General features: G+C 36.0%; 1 protein-coding gene across 2 annotated transcripts in view; it reads left to right on the forward strand.

Annotated features, from left to right (window-relative positions):
- The window catches only part of LOC117325313, an 84,551-nt gene extending 65,528 nt beyond the window's left edge, over positions 1-19,023 (forward strand). For both annotated transcript variants that reach the window (XM_033881435.1, XM_033881436.1), the window contains 4 exons: positions 7,646-7,733; positions 7,949-8,015; positions 13,039-13,116; positions 18,013-19,023. In XM_033881435.1, the coding sequence (XP_033737326.1) occupies positions 7,646-7,733; positions 7,949-8,015; positions 13,039-13,116; positions 18,013-18,876 (1,097 nt within the window). In that variant the 3' untranslated portion in view covers positions 18,877-19,023. The remainder of the gene's footprint in view (positions 1-7,645; positions 7,734-7,948; positions 8,016-13,038; positions 13,117-18,012) is intronic.
- Positions 19,024-20,825: the final 1,802 nt, after the last annotated feature.

Genomic DNA, 20,825 nt, shown 5'->3' on the forward strand with positions numbered 1-20,825 from the left:
AATGACCCCAGTTGTCGATGGGCCGTAAAACTCCAAACAAACAAACAAACAAAAGCTTATAGATCAGTGGGATACAAATTGAATTGGATTTGGAAATAAGATTTTTAGGTCACCTGAGCTTTTCTTATCTGCCTTTGTCGTCATTATGGCATACAAAATAATGCTAAGGTGACTGTTATATCGTATGCCTCTTGTTAATTTTAAGCCCACCATCATCAGATGGTGGGCTATTCAAATCGCCTTGTGTCCGTGGTCTGTCCATCCGGCTGTCTGTTCGTCCATAGACAATTCTTATCACTATTTCTGAGAAAGTACTGAAGGGATCTTTCTCAAATTTCGTATGCAGGTTCCCCTTGGTCTGTTATTATGCATAATACATTTTGGGACCAATCGGAAAACAACATGCCCAATAGGCAGCCATCTTGAATTTTTACAATTGAAATTTGTAATCGCTATTTCTCAGAAAGGACTGAAGGGATCTTTCTCAAATTTCATTTGTAGGTTCCCCTTGGTCTATAGTTATGTATATTGGATTTTGGCACCGATCGGAAAGCAACATGGCCGACAGGCAGCCATCTTGTATTTTGACAATTGAAGTTTGTTATCGCTATTTCTCAGAAAGCACTGAAGGGATCTTTCTCAAATTTCATATGCAGGTTCGCCTTGGTCTGTAGTTATGCATATTGCATTTTTGGACCGGTCAGAAAACAACATGGCCGACAGGCAGCCATCTTGTATTTTGACAATTGAAGATTGTTATCGCTATTTCTCAGAAAGTACTAAAGGGATCCTTCTCAAATTTCCGATGTAGGTACCCCTTGGTCTTTAGTTATGCATATTGCATTTTGGAACCAATCTGAAAACAACATGGCTGACAGGCAGCCATCTTGGATTTTGAAAATTGAAGTTTGTTATCCTATTTTATAGAAGGTACTGAAGGGATCTTTCTCAAATTTTATATGCAGGTTCCCCTTGGTCTGTCGTATTGCATTTTGGGACTAATCTGAAAACAACATGGTCGACACACAGTCATTATCACTAAATCTCCAATTTCAAATATGAATTCCCCTTGTTTGAAAAGTACTGGAGGGATGTATCATGTTTCTTAATTTACACAGATTAGTATGGAACCTATAAAGATCATTCAATGGTGGGCGCCAAGATCCCTCTGGGACCTCTTGTTAAAAATTCACCTACAGTTGCATTTGGTTGAAGGTTGTCAGGGATTTGAATCATGGAGAAGGACTTGAAGCTTAGAAAATATTCCCAGCCTTTGCTACTGTAAATGCCCTTGCAATTTTTAGCATGGCTTTTGCATATAAATAAAAATTTGCTCAAAGTAAACCATTTTGAATAAATATTCTTTTTTATGCTTCCATCAAGGACAGGTTATATTATGGTATACCCTGTGCTGTCCATATGTCAGTCCGTTAACTTTTCATTGTTATCACTCTCCAGCCTTTATTTATCAAGGGATTTTTATCAAACTTGTTACAAATATTCTATGGCACAATAGGTCCATCTTCGCTAGCCAAGGCTTCTGATTACGTTACACTCCACGAACCCTTGGCGGATATAGTCGTGTTCAAACCGTCGCGCCCTGGAATCCCAGGGCAACCAATCAAATCCAGTTTTACATTCAGGCATGGTTTCGCATTAAACAAAAACTGCGGCACCCAGTACATAACTACATTGTCGACTATGTCATGGCAATTTACCTAAATACAGAGACGTACAATCATTGGGGAAACATTCACAGTGTTTGATCAATTTATATAAGTCATTGATCAAACATCTCATCGAAATTGACACAAGCCTGCATGTGTGTCTGTAAAAATCACCGATGGAAGAACATTAGTAACGCTCATTTTGATTGGTCGAAAATTTCATGAATAAAGGGTGGTAATTTCGAATCTCCGCTAGAGGGCCAGAACTGACGACTATATCCGCCAAGGGTTCGTGGAGTGTAACGTAATCAGAAGCCTTGGCTAGCGAAGATGAATAGGTCAAGCGAGTTTGTGTTATGGAATTTTGCAATAATTTGTAGCAGAGTTATGCCCCTTTTTATAAGAGCGCAGCTCTCTAAATACTGGAAAACGGTACCTCCAACAAGAGTTGCCTCCCTTCCCATACATACGAACAAAGAAAATCGTATGGTCCAAAAAACCGGTACCGGAATGGCTCAAAACCGGATGTAGTATTCCCATGGGCAAAAATCTTGAACAATATCAACACCAAAGTCTCACTATAGTGTTTAAACATTAGTTATATATGACTTTTGTTCTCAGATGAAAAATAAGTAACAAAACAGCGGTATGTTTTCGCTTTTATTTTTATCATGTCGTCCGTAACCGATCGGGAATTACCGAATGTCATCGTCTCCATTCACGTCTGACCTAGATACATTGTACACAACAAGACATGCGAGTACGTTGGAATTAAACTCAGTATAGGGTCCTTGTAATTTATTTTTGTATGTGGTTCCAGTCTGATCTGATCAAAGGTAGGCATTTGCCGATAACACTGTGTTATGATCGATTCTATCGTAAATATTTAGACCGCCTTGTCGATTTATTTTCTCGGCGTTAACGTTAGGCTTACGACAGGCACTTGATTTACATTGTAAACAATAACATGCCGAAAGACAACTAGTACTAGATCTACTAGGCTAGGCATATGCATAGGAAACAAGTGCCTATTGGTTACGTCCCAGCTTTTTTATTGTTAGTTACAGATGATACAATGTGTCTGACTCGCATTGTTTATTATAATTAGAAGAAGGTTATATTATCTACAGCACATGGGGCTAGTAACCATTTAAAATGTCCGAGACTAGATTCTAGTATCGATATAGGTATATAAAGCCCATGTGATAAACCTAGATTTTTATCATTTATGAAATGCAGGCTTAGTGCATGTGTAGTTAGTCTACATTAGTCAGCAGAAATAAACATAGATCAACATGGCACATATGTAGGTTGTACCAAGAATAATGATTGAATTTTAAATGAAATTTATCTGAAAAATAATTCTTTGCAATGTTTATAAAATAATTGTCATATATATACTGTTGAGAGTATTATAGATCAGATTTCTATTGCTAAGTATAGTAACTATTTATTTCACAAAATATTGCCTGAAATTAATAAAAAGGAAATTTAAAACAATCTTTTGTACTCAATGTCAAAACATACAAGGACTGTTTTATTGTGTGTGTTAGGTGTTTGAAGTTCCAACACTTCTCCAATGCCTGGCATGTTCTTAAATGACCCTGGCAGTTAATTATATAATGAGACTCAATTTAGAGGGACATTCCTTCTTTCAGATATCAGAACCATGTACATTTTTTACTGATGAAATCCACTTTTGAACAGGAAAATAAATCAATGCCAAAATGTACAGAAAAATGATGAATCCTACAAAAATACTGACTGGCTTTCAAGTAAAAAGTGATATTTTGGTAGGAATAAAGAATTTTTAGGACTTAGAATTTGGAGAACTTGCGAGTCAAACTGTTTGATTTATGTAAATTAAAGATTCGAAGATTTACTATTTGGGAAAAAATCATATTTTCCAATAAGTTTAATTTTGATGACCTAACCTTTGAATTTAAACTAATGATGGAATCACCCTTTAAATGAAGTAAACCAAATTAAAACCAAATGTATTACAATGTTTATGAACACATGTAAATGTACAGTTAATAAGATTTAAACCTTATAAACAACTGCTGTTAATTTCCAAAGCCTGGAAAATTATAGAATTTCTATAATTATTTTGTAATTTATCATAATTACAAAAGGAGAGTAATTGTCTATGGTGTTGACTCTTAGTAGGTTTAACTTAAATTTGCTACAAATTCTGTTTTAGTGGAGACAAGAGAATACATGTGCTTATACAATCAAAATTAATTAACTCGAACTATGATAACTCAAAAACACTGATTATAAATTAAAGTATCTCACTGGTCCAAGTCAAAATCTTTGTTTTTATAGTAATAAAATATATATAAGATAATTGAAAGTTTGACAACTCGAAAAACTTTGATATAAATAACTAAATTTAAACTTTCAACCAGATATTACAAAATTGACAAAACATTATAATTATATACTGATGTAATCCCAAAGTTGATTCATATTTTATTTTTAAAAAGCGCACAATGTTAACTGTTAAGTGAATTTCTTTTAAAAGTTCTCTATAAACAGATCTTCAAATCATATGTTATAAGTACATGTCCTCGGTCCAAAGCGGTTTTGCCCAAAAATGAGTTGAAGTGACTGAATAACAGTTCAAAATGTTCTATATTCCATTCCAAATATATGGTAGAATCAAATATTACACATAGTAGAAGGATCTTCAATTCAAGTCCTTTAAAATTGATATAATTTAATGCACCTTGGGTCTGTAGTTTGGTTTTTTTAAGACGAGGGGACCCGTGTTATTAGTTAACTCAATACAAAAACAGAAATTATATTGAATATTGCTATTGGAAATAACACAAACTTTAATAGAAGTATCAGAATGGGATATCTGTGCAATAGTATATGTTTATATATTTATGTACATGTGTATATACATATATATAGAATAAAACTTGTAGAAACTTTGTGAATCGATTAAATATATATATGTATATATATATATGTCAAGTAGTAATAACGACAGTACAGACAAGTAAATTGTCGAATTTTCGAGGCAATCTGCCCCTTTATCAAGACACAGGTAAATTACATACGATCACATATAGACATAGAACATGGAACAGTTACACAAATTACGGTGATATAGTGGCCCGAGTAGTGGGACCAAAAAGCGTAAAATTGACGAAACTTCTAAACTTCCAGATATGAAGAAATCAAACATATCCTTCATGGATGAAAGAAACTTGATTAAGGTACTTTTCAAAATATCAGATTTTTTTTTTTTTTTTTTTTACCACAGGGTGTCCTGTTCTGTTACCCTATAGGGATGGGTTATAGAAATAATTATTTAATTCATATACAGAAATTACACTTTTTGGCCTTATTTAATTTGTTCAATTAATTTATTAAATAAAAGCGAGTTTACAACCATCACTACAAATATTTAATAGCAGTGGCGTCAATATTTGTTTAAAGTCCACATTTGACAGTGTTATTGAGTTGCATGCTGTCAGATTGAATTGAAACTGGTGAGGGTACTGATACAATCATATATACTGTTGTACACATGCACCTATCCATCATTTAGAGGATTTTTTTTCCAGGTTCACCTATTTTTGGGTAAAATAAAAATACTAACAGGGAATTTTGTGAAGCTATGTTCAGATTCACTTTAAACTGTGTTATAAAAGCAATATTAATCTAATTGAAACTTAAATGTCTTAACAGATTCACATATTTTGGCCTCAAAACTGAATTTTGAGAATTTTCATTAAAGTTCAGTTTTCACCCTATCTCAATGTCTCGCTGAACACTGGTTACTGATATTATTTAATTACTTGAACACTACTCCATAAATTGAAAGATGTTATTGATAAAGCGGGAAAGATGAGATATATATATTTCTGTATAATTCTTGTTATATATATAAGGCCTTTTGATGACTTATCATGGCCTTGTGATTTTCATAAATCTGCTAATATAATGAAAAAATTACATATATATTACATAAACATATATATATACACGTATACAAGTGACAATTAGATTAGCTGTGCTCTTCCAAGGCTTTGCCTTCATTCATATTACCAAATATTATCATTGTGTAGAAAACACTCAAAATTTTTTTTTATACCTGCGCAACAAGGTTTGGGGGGAGGGGGGTATACTGGAATTGAGATGTCTATCCTTCCGTCCGTCTATCTGAAGACACATCTTGTCCAGACAACTCCTAAACTGGTGGGACGATACCAATGGCACTTCAAACAAATAGAGAGGACCATGTGTAGATGTGCATGTTACTGTTTAAATTCCAAAATTCTGGTTGCCATGGTTACTGGTTACTATTCATATGTTTTTCTTGTCCTGAAAACTTCTCCTAAACTTGTGAACTGATTTTCACAAAACTTCATGCGAATGTTAGGGAACATGACAATTGTGTAGATGTGAATGCAGCTGTGTAAATCCAAATTGTTTGTTGCCATGGTAACTGGTCACTACTCATAGGTTTTCTTGTCCAGACAACTCCTCCTAAACCTGTGGACTGATTTCAACAAAGCTTATTACTAAATTCTCTTTATTATGAACAACACATTCCTGCCATTCTGAATTTCAGAAATAGGGGCAATGCACTGGTTATCTTAGTTAGCCTCTAAATAACAGTTCCAGTTGTCCATTGACTCATGCAGATTGCAAGGATATTAGTCAGCCATCCTGTCGACAATTCTAGTTATTTCTTCTTCAGTTCCTCTAAAAAAAAATTCACTACAACAGAGGATATTTATATGTCCGTCACCAACACAACATTTTCCTTTGGTAGCTTTTCCAGTGCTGGACCTATCATGCTCCCGCATGTGGAGCTCTTGTTAAGAATTAAGTTGCAGTTTGATATTTGATATATAGATTGTAGGTACTTTTGTAGTATAATTTACTTGCTTCAATTGGTTCCACTATCATGCTACATAATATTAAAAGTAAGATGTCTTGAGCTGATAGGTATGGCTGCTGCTGTAGGGAATCACAGTTGAACAATAGTTACCAGGTAGCAGTACATTTTCTGCAGGATTTGTGAGCTCCAAAGCTGGCAACTTAGCTACGACTTTCATTTTGGGTTAATTTGTAAAATGATAGGATTGGACACCATAACCAAAAGTTCTTTCTTGATAGAGCCCATCATGACCATATGTTCTACTGATTCCTGACATATTTGAAGCTCTTTCCTCAGTAGAGCCCATCGTGACCATATTTTCCACTAAATATTGACATCAGCTTTAAGGGGATATTTGGCAGTTGGAAAATTTTTGACTCTTCTGTACATTGTAAGAACCCTTCAATGATGTTTAAAACTATGGTCTGCATCAAAATATCTTTCCTAATGTCAGTTTTGACAACCAAAGATGGTGGAAGTACCTGCAGCCATGATGAAGGAGTGTTCAGAATGGCACAAGATATTGAAAATTAGACCACCTAAATAAAGCACATGGGAGAATTCCAAACTGAATGGTCACTGGATCATAGATTTTGTGCAAAGTGTTTGGTAAATACACAAATATGTGTATGCTTTTCATTAATACCAGTGAGTTTAGCTGTCAATTGGTCTTTAGGATTCTTCCTTGTTAATTTTAAAACTCATACATATATTTCACACTATTTGACCATTACAGACCTGTTTTGATGCAGTCAGGGTCATGTGATTGTTCAATCTCACTAGGTCTTTTTAGAGTTTCCACAAATAAAGTATCATAATCAAGTTTGTTTATACAGTACGTAAATTGATGTGTACAGTTTCCAGCAGCATCAAGTCGATGCTTTGTTTATACAGTACGTAAATTGATGTGTACAGTTTCCAGCAGCATCAAGTTGATGCTTTTATATAGTTTTTAGAAAAAGTATTGTATGAAAGCCTAACTTCTGTAAAATATCCCTTTAAAGCATTTTTGTTAATAAATAAGTTTTGTAGTAATTACATGTATCTCCACTCACTCACTCACTATTGTTTTCAGCCCTTACAACAGGCCAAATCGCAGGCATTGTGGCCGCGGCTCTCTTTGTTACCATCCTTGTCATTGCTGGAGTGATTTTTGCCTGCAGGTAAGTTAGAGTTCTAATTCAACTACCCTCATCATTGCTGGAGTGACTTTATGATTATATTGACTACAATTGGTAAGATTATTAGCATTGTTGGCTATTTTACATAAATGCTTTATAGCTTAGATCACTGGGATTTGTTTAAGTGAAAATGATGGGCTGAATAGTTCAGAGCTTGATAAATTATTTGTGTTTTCAATGTTTTATTTTATTTACAGAATAGCAAAGAGTGAAATGATGAAAATAAGAACTCCATATGTCATCGATGTTCCAGAACTTGAAAAGGTAAACAGTAACTTCAGAATGTGTTAAAATGTTCATCCCCATGTAATAGGTGAATGTAAGCCTTATCAATACTGTCCAGACGTTCAAAGCACTGTATGTTATAAGTTAAAAAAGAACAGTTTTAATAATAATACTTGATATGTTAAATCAGATTTAGATAAATGCACATCAAATTTTAAACATCAGTTTAGATTCATTGCTCCAAAAAATATTTGAAAGATTGGGTATCGATGAGCATAGAGCCAAACACAATGATTACAGAGTTTTGAGTAACCGACACATTGTTGGGTGATGAGTTAGAACTTAGGAGTCGTGGACAAAGTGTTGACAATGAGTTAGTGTCGTGTACAAAGTGTTGACAATGAGTTAGTGTCGTGGACAAAGTGTTGACAATGAGTTAGGAGTCGTGGACAAAGTGTTGACAGTGAGTTTGAGTCGTGGACAAAGTGTTGATGATGAGTTTGAGTCGTGGACAAAGTGTTGACAATGAGTTAGTGTCGTGGACAAAGTGTTGATGATGAGTTAGTGTCGTGGACAAAGTGTTGACAATGAGTTATGAGTCGTGGACAAAGCATTGACGATGAGTTATGAGTCGTGGACAAAGTGTTGACAATGAGTTATGAGTCGTGGACAAAGCATTGACGATGAGTTATGAGTCGTGGACAAAGTGTTGACAATGAGTTATGAGTCGTGGACAAAGCATTGACGATGAGTTATGAGTCGTGGACAAAGTGTTGACGATGAGTTAGGATTTAGGGACACAATGTTGACAATGAGTTAGCTAGGAGTCGTGGACAAAGTGTTGATGATGAGTTACGAGTCGTGGACAAAGTGTTGACAATGAGTTATGAGTCGTGGACAAAGCATTGACGATGAGTTATGAGTCGTGGACAAAGTGTTGACAATGAGTTATGAGTCGTGGACAAAGCATTGACGATGAGCTATGAGTCGTGGACAAAGTGTTGACAATGAGTTATGAGTCGTGGACAAAGCATTGACGATGAGTTATGAGTCGTGGACAAAGTGTTGACGATGAGTTAGGATTTAGGGACACAATGTTGACAATGAGTTAGCTAGGAGTCGTGGACAAAGTGTTGATGATGAGTTACGAGTCGTGGACAAAGTGTTGATGATGAGTTAGTGTCGTGGACAAAGTGTTGACAATGAGTTAGTGTCGTGGACAATGTGTTGACAATGAGTTAGTGTCGTGGACAAAGTGTTGATGATGAGTTAGTGTCGTGGACAAAGTGTTGACAATGAGTTAGTGTCGTGGACAAAGTGTTGATGATGAGTTGTGAGTTGTGGACAAAGTGTTGACAATGAGTCGTGGACAAAGTGTTGACAATGAGTTATGAGTCGTGGACAAAGTGTTGACAATGAGTTGTGAGTCGTGGACAAAGTGTTGACGGTGAGTTCGGATTGAGGGACACAATGTTGGCAATGAGTTAGCTAGGAGTCATGGACAAAGTGTTGACGATGAGTTAGGAGTCGTGGACAAAGTGTTGACGGTGAGTTAGGAGTCGTGGACAAAGTGTTGACGATGAGTTATGAGTCGTGGACAAATTGTTGACGATGAGTTAGGAGTCGGGGACAAAGTGTTGACGGTGAGTTCGGATTGAGGGACACAATGTTGGCAATGAGTTAGCTAGGAGTCATGGACAAAGTGTTGACGATGAGTTAGGAGTCATGGACAAAGTATTGACGATGAGTTAGGACTAATGGTCACAATGTTGACTCTGAGTTAGGACTGATGGATACAATGTTGATACTGAGTTAGGACTGATTGATACAATGTTGACTCTGAGTTAGGACTGATTGATACAATGTTGATACTGAGGTAGGACTGATTGACACAATGTTGACTCTGAGTTAGGACTGATAAACACAATGTTGACTGAGTTAGGACTGATTGATACAATGTTGATACTGAGGTAGGACTGATAAACACAATGTTGACACTTGGGTTAGGACTGAAGAACACCATGCTGACAATGAGTTAGGACTTATAGACATAATGTTGACAGTGATAGGACTGATGACCACAATGTTGACAGCGAGTTGGGACCAATGGACACAATGTTGACAGCATGTTATGAGTGCAGTACATAATATTGCTATTTAGACTGCTGGGTATGATTGTGTTCCAGTACAAGTCTAGGATCAGTGTACAACCCAGTGTGGTGACAGTAAGTTTTGTGTAACTGTGTGATGATACTTAGCTTGTTTTAACCCATAACACCACATTTTCTGATTTGTAGTAAAACTAAGGTAATAACCTTCATTATTACTCCGCAGCTAGGTATTTCTCTTTTTTCTGTGATGTATTAATATCTCACCATAATGAGCTATACTTGACACATAATACATTTTCTCTCATATCTCGCCATGTTGGATAGAGTTTGCCCATGTAAGATAGCTATGTAAGATAAATCTATCTTACATAGCATTTCACGCGCGCGGAGTAATCTGCTATCAAGGGGGACAACTCTCACAACGTCGTCTGCTTGTGTTTACATCCGACAGTCCTTATCGTCGGTGTTGGTTTTGAAACATTGGACTTAACTATAAAAATACATACATTCTTAGATAAATATATATCATATCAGCAGTAAAGCAATAGGGCTACACGGTTAAACGATTAGACATTTCATCTGAGCGAACATATAACTCTGTTACTGTACAGTAGACTACTAGACTAGGCCTACAGGCCTGTTGTAACAGTTACAGTACAGTACAGACTTGCCTACCCGACAGATTTGGCATTTGTCATTAAAAACATGTAAACACACACAATCACCTGGCAATGACAGGAAGTAAAATAAAAGCCATACATAAAAAAATATAAAAAAGAAAATGTCAAACATCACAACCTATGAAATGGTTCCGTTTGCTTCAGCAGGGGGCCTGGAATTTGTTTACTGTACTGTCAGTAACTGTTAGGCCTACTCAGTAACCTGTGTATTTGGAAGTTGGCTCTTAAATGAACGAACATTCGGTAAAAATGACACCCCTCAATGTTCATATAAAAATGTGTATTTTAATTGTAACTCAGAGTCTATATTTGTGTAGAGTAACCATGAAAACTAACTGTCATCCTAGCCTTTCAATATGATCATCGTTATCGACTGACCTACCTTCGTCATTCCATCAAGACAACCGGTTAAACACATATAATCCTATGTCACAGAAAAGATTGAATACTCGTATAGAGTCACTGTTCGCTGGTTCACAGACGAAGTTGCCAAAATCACAGTGAATTTAAAATTACCAGCCACGAAACATCGCCGCGTCATGAACTATGAATGGAATTCCAATGACAGTCGTGACGTCATGCAGTGACGTAGTATTTTATAAAAAAAAAAAAATTGACTTGACATTTAAAAGTACATTGTGTTCTGTGAAATGATTAAATATGTCAAGGTGCAAATCAAATTATATGTAAAGTTGGAAAAACTCATTTCAGCATTGGCTTTCAGTATTGTTGATAGAACTTCTTTTTCTCGGATGTTGACAATTTGATCACAGCCACGTAAAATAGGGTATGATCTTTCAGAGTATCACAAGTATTTTTAGTAAAAAAGTCAAATAAAGAAATTAAAAAATTGAAGAAAATGGATGGCTGAGGGACACTTTCGCCAGAAATTCGGTAATGATATGAGAGAAAAAGACTCTTTCATTATGTGTGTATGTAGGATAGGGAAATTCCACCCTCGGGATCACAAAATGTGGTAAAACCCTCGGCAAGCCTCGGGTTTCACCACATTTTGTGACCCCTTGGGTGGAATTTCCCTATCCTACATATACACATATATAAGCCGAGGGTTTTACCACATTTTGTGATCCCGAGGGTGGAATTTCCCTATCCTACATACACACATAATGAAAGAGTCTTATAGTAATATATAGAGAGTGTAATATATAGAGAGAGGAACTTACGTGAGTGGCTTTGTCATATGGAGTTATTTATTAAAGCAGTTTAATAGTTTAATATGCTACTCACTTATTTATCGAATGAGTTTAATAAATTTCATATGACATAGCCACGAGTGTAAGATTCTATTTATCACATAACTACTATTTATGGGAATATCAGCAAAATGTTTAATTTTCGTTTCCTTATTAGATGAAATCCAGCTTTGATGGGATGCTCCGTCTTCCCAGACAATCATGTGACATCACACATTTATTATGACATTACAATAGTGTTATTACACATGTGTCTAACGATGTTTATAATATGGCAGAACAGGCCAGTTATGTGATAAATACATATACATGTTTGTATACTAGCTGTAAAAGTGGAAATATTCGCGGTGTGGAAAATTTCGCTTATTTCGCTATCAGTAAATCTCCGCGAAAATTTCCACACGCGAATATATTAACACATAAAAATACTAAATATAAAAGATACAAGTTAGCACAAAAATATCTTGACGGCGCGAAAATATCCACACCGTGAACACTTTGGAAGCTGGCTAAGCGAAAATATCCACTTTTACAGTATATATATTTCTTCATCCTAATGTGTCATTATAGGGTAAAGAGCTATAAATCTAGTACATGCTTCACTGTTTAGTTTTAGCTTTATTTGATTTGTTTGTCTGTGTGTAATAAATGATATAATTTTCTGATCTGTGATAACTGCTATTAACTCAGTACCAGGATTGTGGGAAACGGTTCTAAAATTGCCCTACCCTCAATCAGCCACCAGATTCAGCAAAATCTTATTACATGCTTGAGAACTGCTTTATGAGAAAACTTTTTATACTTTCTTGAGCAATTTGAAAATTATCATACATGTTATATATTTTTTCTGTCCATATATAATCTAACCTGACTGTTTTCTGACAGGCTTTGTGTGATTTCACAGTAGTCCATTTTCTGAGACTTTTTCTTTGCTAGTGTGAGTGAGTATTGAGCCTATGTTTCAGTTATTTATATGACTGAGCCTGTATTTGTTGTAAGTACATTGTAGACATACAGTAACTGTATGATTATATATCTTTTGTTTTGTTCTATAAAGGATTCTAGTCCCAATGGTTCTACAGGGTCGTCCAGGTGTACAAACAATTCCCAACAACCCTTACTGCCAAACCACAGGGTAAATACCTTTCTAGCCCTACTGTAGTTTCATGATGGACAGTGAATTTGTTAAAATGCCTGGTTGTGAAATGTTTATATCCATATTGCATGTATTGCTTTACGAGGGTTCAGCTGCCTGAAGCATGTTATTTAGTCTTGAGGATGCATGCAGCTATTAGTTAACAGGTGAGACAAGCATTTGATCTGATGGTTGACTTGTCTAGTTAATCTAAGAAATACACTACAGTGAGAAAGGATTTGTACACTGTGTATAAGGGGGTATATACTCTGTGTGTGTGAGGGGTATATACTCTGTGTGTGTAAGGGGGTATATACTCTGTGTGTGTAAGGGGGTATATACTCTGTGTGTGTAAGGGGGTATATACTATGTGTGTGTAAGGGGGGTTTATACTCTGTGTGTGTAAGGGGGTATATACTCTGTGTGTATAAGGGGGTATATACTCTGTGTGTAAGGGGGTATATACTCTGTGTGTAAGGGGGTATATACTCTGTGTGTGTAAGGGGGTATATACTCTGTATGTGTAAGGGGGTATATACTCTGTGTGTGTAAGGGGGTATATACTCTCTGTGTGTGTAAGGGGGTATATACTCTGTGTGTGTAAGGGGGTATATACTCTGTGTGTGTAAGGGGGCATATACTCTGTGTGTGTAAGGGGGTATATACTCTGTGTGTAAGGGGGTATATACTCTGTGTGTGTAAGGGGGTATATACTCTGTGTGTAAGGGGGTATATACTCTGTGTGTGTAAGGGGGTATATACTCTGTGTGTGTAAGGGGGTATATACTCTGTGTGTGTAAGGGGGTATATACTCTGTGTGTGTAAGGGGGTATATACTCTGTGTGTGTAAGGTGGTATATACTCTCTGTGTGTAAGGGGGTATATACTCTGTGTGTGTAAGGTGGTATATACTCTGTGTGAATAAGGGGTATATACTCTGTGTGTGTAAGGGGGTATGCGGTATACTCTCTGTGTGTGTAAAGGGGTATATACTCTGTGTGTGTAAGGGAGTAATACTCTGTGTGTGTAAAGGGGTATATACTCTGTGTGTAAGGGGGTATATACTCTGTGTGTGTAAAGGGGTATATACTCTGTGTGTGTAAAGGGGTATATAGGAATTACTGTATGTGAAAAATGTGGCATGTTGGGATTACTCTTTGTGAGTGCATGACTCAAACTGATAAATTGCTGATGAACATGGGCAAAAATCACACTTTCCTTGAGTTTAGTAGGAGCCTATGAGATTTGATACACTTGTGTGCGAGAATTACTCTGTCCATTATTGCTGAATTCTGTGCCACACCATAAAGAGTGCACAACTGGGACACATGGTAATCATAATATTTTTGATGAGTTGTTGGGAAGGTACAATTTATCTATCTGAGCACCTCTTTACTTTCAATTTCACCTATGCTGCATTAAGTAGTATGTAAATTGCATGTACCTAAAATCCTGAGACAAATTCTCAAATTACCTATTCTAATTGCCTTTTGCCCATCGTGTGTCTGTAAACAATCTACATTTTCATCTTCTTATCAAAAACTCCTGAACCAATATGAATGAAATTTTCCATGGCCAAAAATCAAACAAAATTGCGAATTATACGGTCCCCACCCCCACCCACCTACCCACCACCCTAGGGGCCTGAAGGGCAGAGTAAAGATGGGTCAAATTGACTGAAATTTCAAAAATCTATTTCCCCAAGACCCAAATAAGGTAGAATCAAATACTCTTTATAGATGGAAGGGTCTTAGGTGTTTAACCAATACTGTAAAGTTCATGGTCCTTAGGTCTCTGTTTCCCCCTGGGCTGGGGGATATTTTTATACAGGTATATGTAGTTTTATATTGTTTCCCCCTGGGCAGGGGGATATTTTTATACAGGTATATGAAGTTTTATATAGGGAAATCACATTTTGAACATTTGTTGGATTGCTAAAAAGAACAGTTGTCTATCTGCCATTTCGTAAACATTCATTGTTATTGCTACAGCTTGAGAAGTACTGGAAGGATATTTTTCAAATGCCACATGTAGGTTTCCCTTATCTAGTTGTGCCCATTCAATTTTGAGTCTGATTGGGAAAATAAAATGACTGACAAGTGGCCATCTTAGATTTTGACAATTGAAGATTGTAAGAACATTTAAACCTCACATTTAGGTTTTTCCTTGGTCCTTAGATTTTATTTTATGTTTTATCAGGATGACAAACTGACCAACATTTTGCGATCTTTGATTTTGATAGTTTATGTTTGTTATCTCTATTTCTCAGGAAGTTCTTCTTAGATTTCATTTGAAGGTTTTCCTTGTTATTAGATTATTAAGAGGAAAAGAAGAGAAATGTAGAAAAAAAGAAGTTCTTCTTAGATTTCATTTGAAGGTTTTCCTTGTTAATAGATTATTAAGAGGAAAAGAAGAGAAATGTAGAAAAAAAGAAGTTCTTCTTAGATTTCATTTGAAGGTTTTCCTTGTTAATAGATTATTAAGAGGAAAAGAAGAGAAATGTAGAAAAAAAGAAGTTCTTCTTAGATTTCATTTGAAGGTTTTCCTTGTTATTAGATTATTAAGAGGAAAAGAAGAGAAATGTAGAAAAAAAGATCATTTTTACGTACCATTTAGAACCAATAACATCTTTCAATGAAGGGGACCAAGATCCCTCAGGGATCGCCTGTTGAGCATCAAAATTGTTGATTTGTATTTGGAAATAATTCTAACTTGGTTTGAATTATCAGTATTGGATGGCAGTTTGATAGTATGCACATATTGGCCCTGACTGACCCGAGAGACTGATGGGCGGGACCAAACTAACTGAAACATACTTGTACTCAGGTGGCCTTGTTTGCTCTATGTATATTGTGCTTTGTGTGTATTAGTATTTGTGTGGATTCCTGGAAACACAAATAATGGCTTTAAATATGTAACACTTAATGTCTTTATCTCACACTACTAAAAATTCTGTTTACATGAAGAGTGAGATTTCATCTGGTGAATGTTATATTTATTTGTTTATAATTGATGTGTTGTCAGTGTTGATATAAATTCATTGTTTCTTTTATAGAATCCAGACCATAAAATCATTAATTACAACATGTAATTATTGTTTCGTCCACTTGGTCCAGGGTGGGATATCCTTGGCCTGTCTCCTTTTTTTAGCCTACCGTCATCAGTGGGATTCATCTCAAACTTCTCTGAAAAGATTCTGAGATGGTCCTGACCAAGATCTAGAGTCGTTAATTTTTGGGCTGGTCCAAAATTCAAGATGGTCAAGATGGCCACCATCTTGAAAGAAACATTTTAGAAGTCTTCCTGAGTTCCTCCAGTGCAATTGAGCGGGAAATTGGTGGGGATGTTAAGGAAGGGAAGCCAACGAAGTGTTGTTATTTTTCAGCCCATAAAAACTCTGACATGACAGTCACGGTGTCCATCTTTTAACATGATTGCACATTTATGGATTTCCTTAAACAACACCTATTTTAATCTTCTTCTCAAGTTCCACCAGTGAAATTCAGCTTTAACTTACTGGTATCTGAAATTATCAAGAAGTTGTCCTGACCATGTGTTATTTTTTCCTGAAATTCAGGATGGCCGCCATCTTGAAAAAACACATTTTAAACTTCTTCTTACGTTTCACCTGTTGGTTTGAACTCAAACTTGCCTCAAATAATTCTGAGATGGTTCCGATCAAGAGTTGTTTTGTTATTTTGGGGTTTTTTGGGGGGGTTGCTCAGTGATCAAAGATGACCATACAGTTTTTTACAATCCCAATTGTTTTCAATACTGTACTGCTACTGAGCATGACGTCTTCTACAATAGTCCAAAAGTCTGTTAATATCAGATGGCCATTAAGGTATGGGTCTCTTGTTTCAGAACATATGCCTGCCTTCATTACATGACGTCATATTTTATATCCATCACATTGTGTTACTTGATACTTAACTCAGGATATTCAACTGCAAAAAAGATATTATATGTATATGTGTATAATAATATAGAAGATATCAATTAATAAGAATATAAAATCTGTCTCAACAGGTTATAGGAAAAAATGAGTTATTTTGTTTACCTGTGATGTGAACGCATGTACATTATGACATCATGTCGGGCCATAGCCACTTGTAAGTTTGTTGTCAAATATATTTTAGCTATTGATTCTGGGCAAAAAAAGAAAGAGTTTTCAAAAGAAGCCATGAAGATTTATAAAATCGTTAGTTGAATTGTGTATTCATCAGGGCCTATTTTCACAGAAGTCTTGATGTGTAGGCCTTAAGATTGGAATTTCCAGTAACCTAATTATGTATTGTCAAAAACAAAGTAAAAATAAATCGATTTTAGTGAGCAGCTAAAATGTTTTGAAAATCTTACAGCCTTGAAAAAAAGTCTAGAAAGTAAACCATGAAATCCTTACTAGACCAGTAGATTTCACGGTATGTGGTTGTTAGCTAACCTGTTACGAGTATGGTCTAGGAATGATGCTATGGCAAAATTATACAGAAAAAAAATGTTATTTTTTTGCATTTTACTATTTTGTGGACTTAACATTTTTGGCACCAAAACTCACTTAGAAGTTTTTGGGGTAAGTTTTTGGAAAGCTTGTAAGTCCAAAAGTATGCACCTCACAACCTTCTATTTTGGTTTACGCATTCATTAGAGGTCTAGGAGTGATAATATAGCAAAATTATGCTCAACAAAAATTGTCATTTTTTTCGCATTTTACCATTTTGTGGACTTAATTTTTTTGGCACCAAAACTCATTTTAAAGTTTTTGTGGAAAGCTTGTAAGTCCACATCCACATCATTGTGTGTACATTAAAGTGTGAATTTGCTGCAGCTGGTGAGCTTCGTAATCATTGATTACTATTGCAATAATGTAGACTTACAATGACCTTTTTATTTTGACAGGAGTTGAATGGCCATGCTATTCATGGTCAAGATAATGCTGTCATTTCAAAGAGTGACCAAACAAAACGTCAGATTAGTCACGACAGTGGAAAGGGGGGCAGCTTGTCGTCGGAGCCTGACATGCCTGATAGACTCCTTCCTGTCCCTGAGGATGATACCAAATCCTACACTAGGGAACAAAGTGATGGTAAAATTAGGAGTACCTCGGGTTCCTCAGTGAATAACACCTACTCTGTGCTGCACACCACAAACCCAGATGGTCAGACATCTGTGGAGCCTGTGTCAGACCCACATGGTGAAGTACAGGTTAACCCTACTGAAATCACTGCTATGTTTGTAGGAGTTTCTACCACCTATAGGGACTCTACTGGCGTTGAGGATGGATACAAAAGTCCTGACCAGATCATGTGTGACAGTGGAGAGGACGAGTCAACTATAGAGGACAGCCCGACTGTAACTAAAGATATAGATCATATGATTTCTTCATGTAGTAATGCTGTACAGTCAGGCATCACACACATACCTTCCACTGAGAATGGGACTATGTCACAGGAATCTACCACTACAGAAGGCAATTCATCAAGCCCTTTACGTTACACTATGATGGACACCTCAGCCAGTCTGGTAGACCCAGTAAGACAGAATAGACAGTTAGCTATAGACACTGCTGTAGCGATGTGTCCTGAGGAGGAGCAGGATAGTGTAAGTGATGGCTATACCAGCCAAAACAATGGCTATACCAGCCAAGACAATATAGGAATGTTGGCTCAGGACAATACACAGGAGCAGCATCTATCTTCCTCTCTAAGTATAGAGGTGCCATTATCAGGGACATGCAATACTCTTCAGACAACTGTATCATGATCCCATGTTTTCTTACTTTCAATGATATAACTTCAGAAACCAGTGATTAACATATTTTTCTACCACAATACCCTGTGTTATTCAACTCTCAGACCATCAGTTAATCATTACAGCTGTTGATTAACAATCTGTTTATACCACACGTGGTATAAACTCTATACGCATTTCGATTGGCTGACACGATGAACTTAGACCCAAGCTGCAATTGTTATTGACGTCATCAATAATCTAATGACGTCACATCACCAGGTCCCGGACGTCACCGGTACACTTTATTTGCATACGCGAAATTATACTTGACCACGTTTCCCTTTGATTCAAGCCGATATTATTGTGGTAGAAACAAGTCACACGACTCGTAATTGTTGGATATGGAATTTATTTCACACTCGTAAGTTATTTTTTAAAAGTTGCAAAAAAACACTCGCTAAAGCTCGTGTCTTTTGTAACTTTTAAAAAATAACTTACTCGTGTGAAATAAATTCCATATCCAACAACCACTCATTGTGTAACCTCTATTCAGCCCACTATCAACAGATGGTTGTCTAATTAAATTGCTCTACTTCTGTGGTCAGTTCTCTGCCTCATCTTCTGTAAAAAAAAATCATTTTATTTCCTTTTCTTGAGAAGTACTGGAGGGATATTTCCCAAACTTTACATGTGGATTCCACTTTGTCTCTAATGGTTTCAATTTTTAGTCTAAATAGGTAAACAAAACGGCCTAGAGATGGCCATCTTGAATTTTGACTGTAGATATTATATGTATCGCTATTTCTTGAAATACTGGGGTAATATTTCTCAAACCTGACATATAAGTTCCCCTTTGTCTCTAGTTGACTCATTCAATTTTTAGTCTTATCAGAAAACGAAATGGCTGACAGGCTTTAACCTAGGACTTTTACAGTAGAAGTTTGTTATCGCTATTTCTTGAAAAGAACTGTAAGGAAATTTCTCATACACATATGTAGGTTTCCTTTAGTCTCTAATTGTGCCCGTTCATTTTTTTGTCTGATCGGAAAAAGGAAATGGCTGAAAAGCAGCCATCTTTGATTTTGACAGTTGAATCTTTGATCTTTGACTTCATTTGTAAGATCCCTGTGTTATCAAATAATTGAGACGAAAGGGGCAAGAAGGGAAAAGTTGAGAAAAGATCAGTCTTTCATAGAACTGATGAAGATAATTGTTTAGTGGCATCAAGATCCCTATGGGATTTCTTGTTTGTTATAATTTTGTTTCAATTTTATTATGCAAGTCCAGGTGTGTAAATATGTCGTTGTAACAGCATAGTAGGTTCTGGATTACCACTTTAGATTCTAGACAATCACAAAACCATCACCATTTATGTAACAAATACACAACTGTGTATATTGTATCACAAATGTTCATATAAATTGCATTTTTTGTATTTCTGGACATGTAGACATATTTCTTGACTGGAGGGACATTTCTCAAACTTCATATTTATGTTTCCCATGATCTGTAGTTGGGCCCATTCAGTTTGAGTCTGATTTGGAAAATAACATTTTTGGCAACCATATTGGATTTTGAAAGTTGAAGATTGTCTTTGCTAGGAGTGAGGTATATTGTCTTTGCTAGGAGTGAGGTATATTTTGTGTTTGGATATGTAGATCTTTTTCTGAGCAGGTCATGCAGTCGAGATTAAAATTGTCCTGATCGAGGTCAAGGTAACTTACCAGGGTACTAAAAATAGAACTAGAATACATGTATACATCATAAAATATGCTATCACCTGATGACACATAGATACACATGTGATGTCACACAGACACATATGTGACGACACATACATATGTGATGACACATAGATACATGTGTGATGACACATAGATACATGTGATGACACACAGATACATATGTGATGTTACACAGGTACATAATATGTGATGACACACAGATACATATGTGATGACACAGGTACATATGTGATG

Source organism: Pecten maximus, chromosome 4 (genome assembly GCF_902652985.1).
Source record: "Pecten maximus chromosome 4, xPecMax1.1, whole genome shotgun sequence".
NCBI classification, from domain to species: domain Eukaryota; kingdom Metazoa; phylum Mollusca; class Bivalvia; order Pectinida; family Pectinidae; genus Pecten; species Pecten maximus.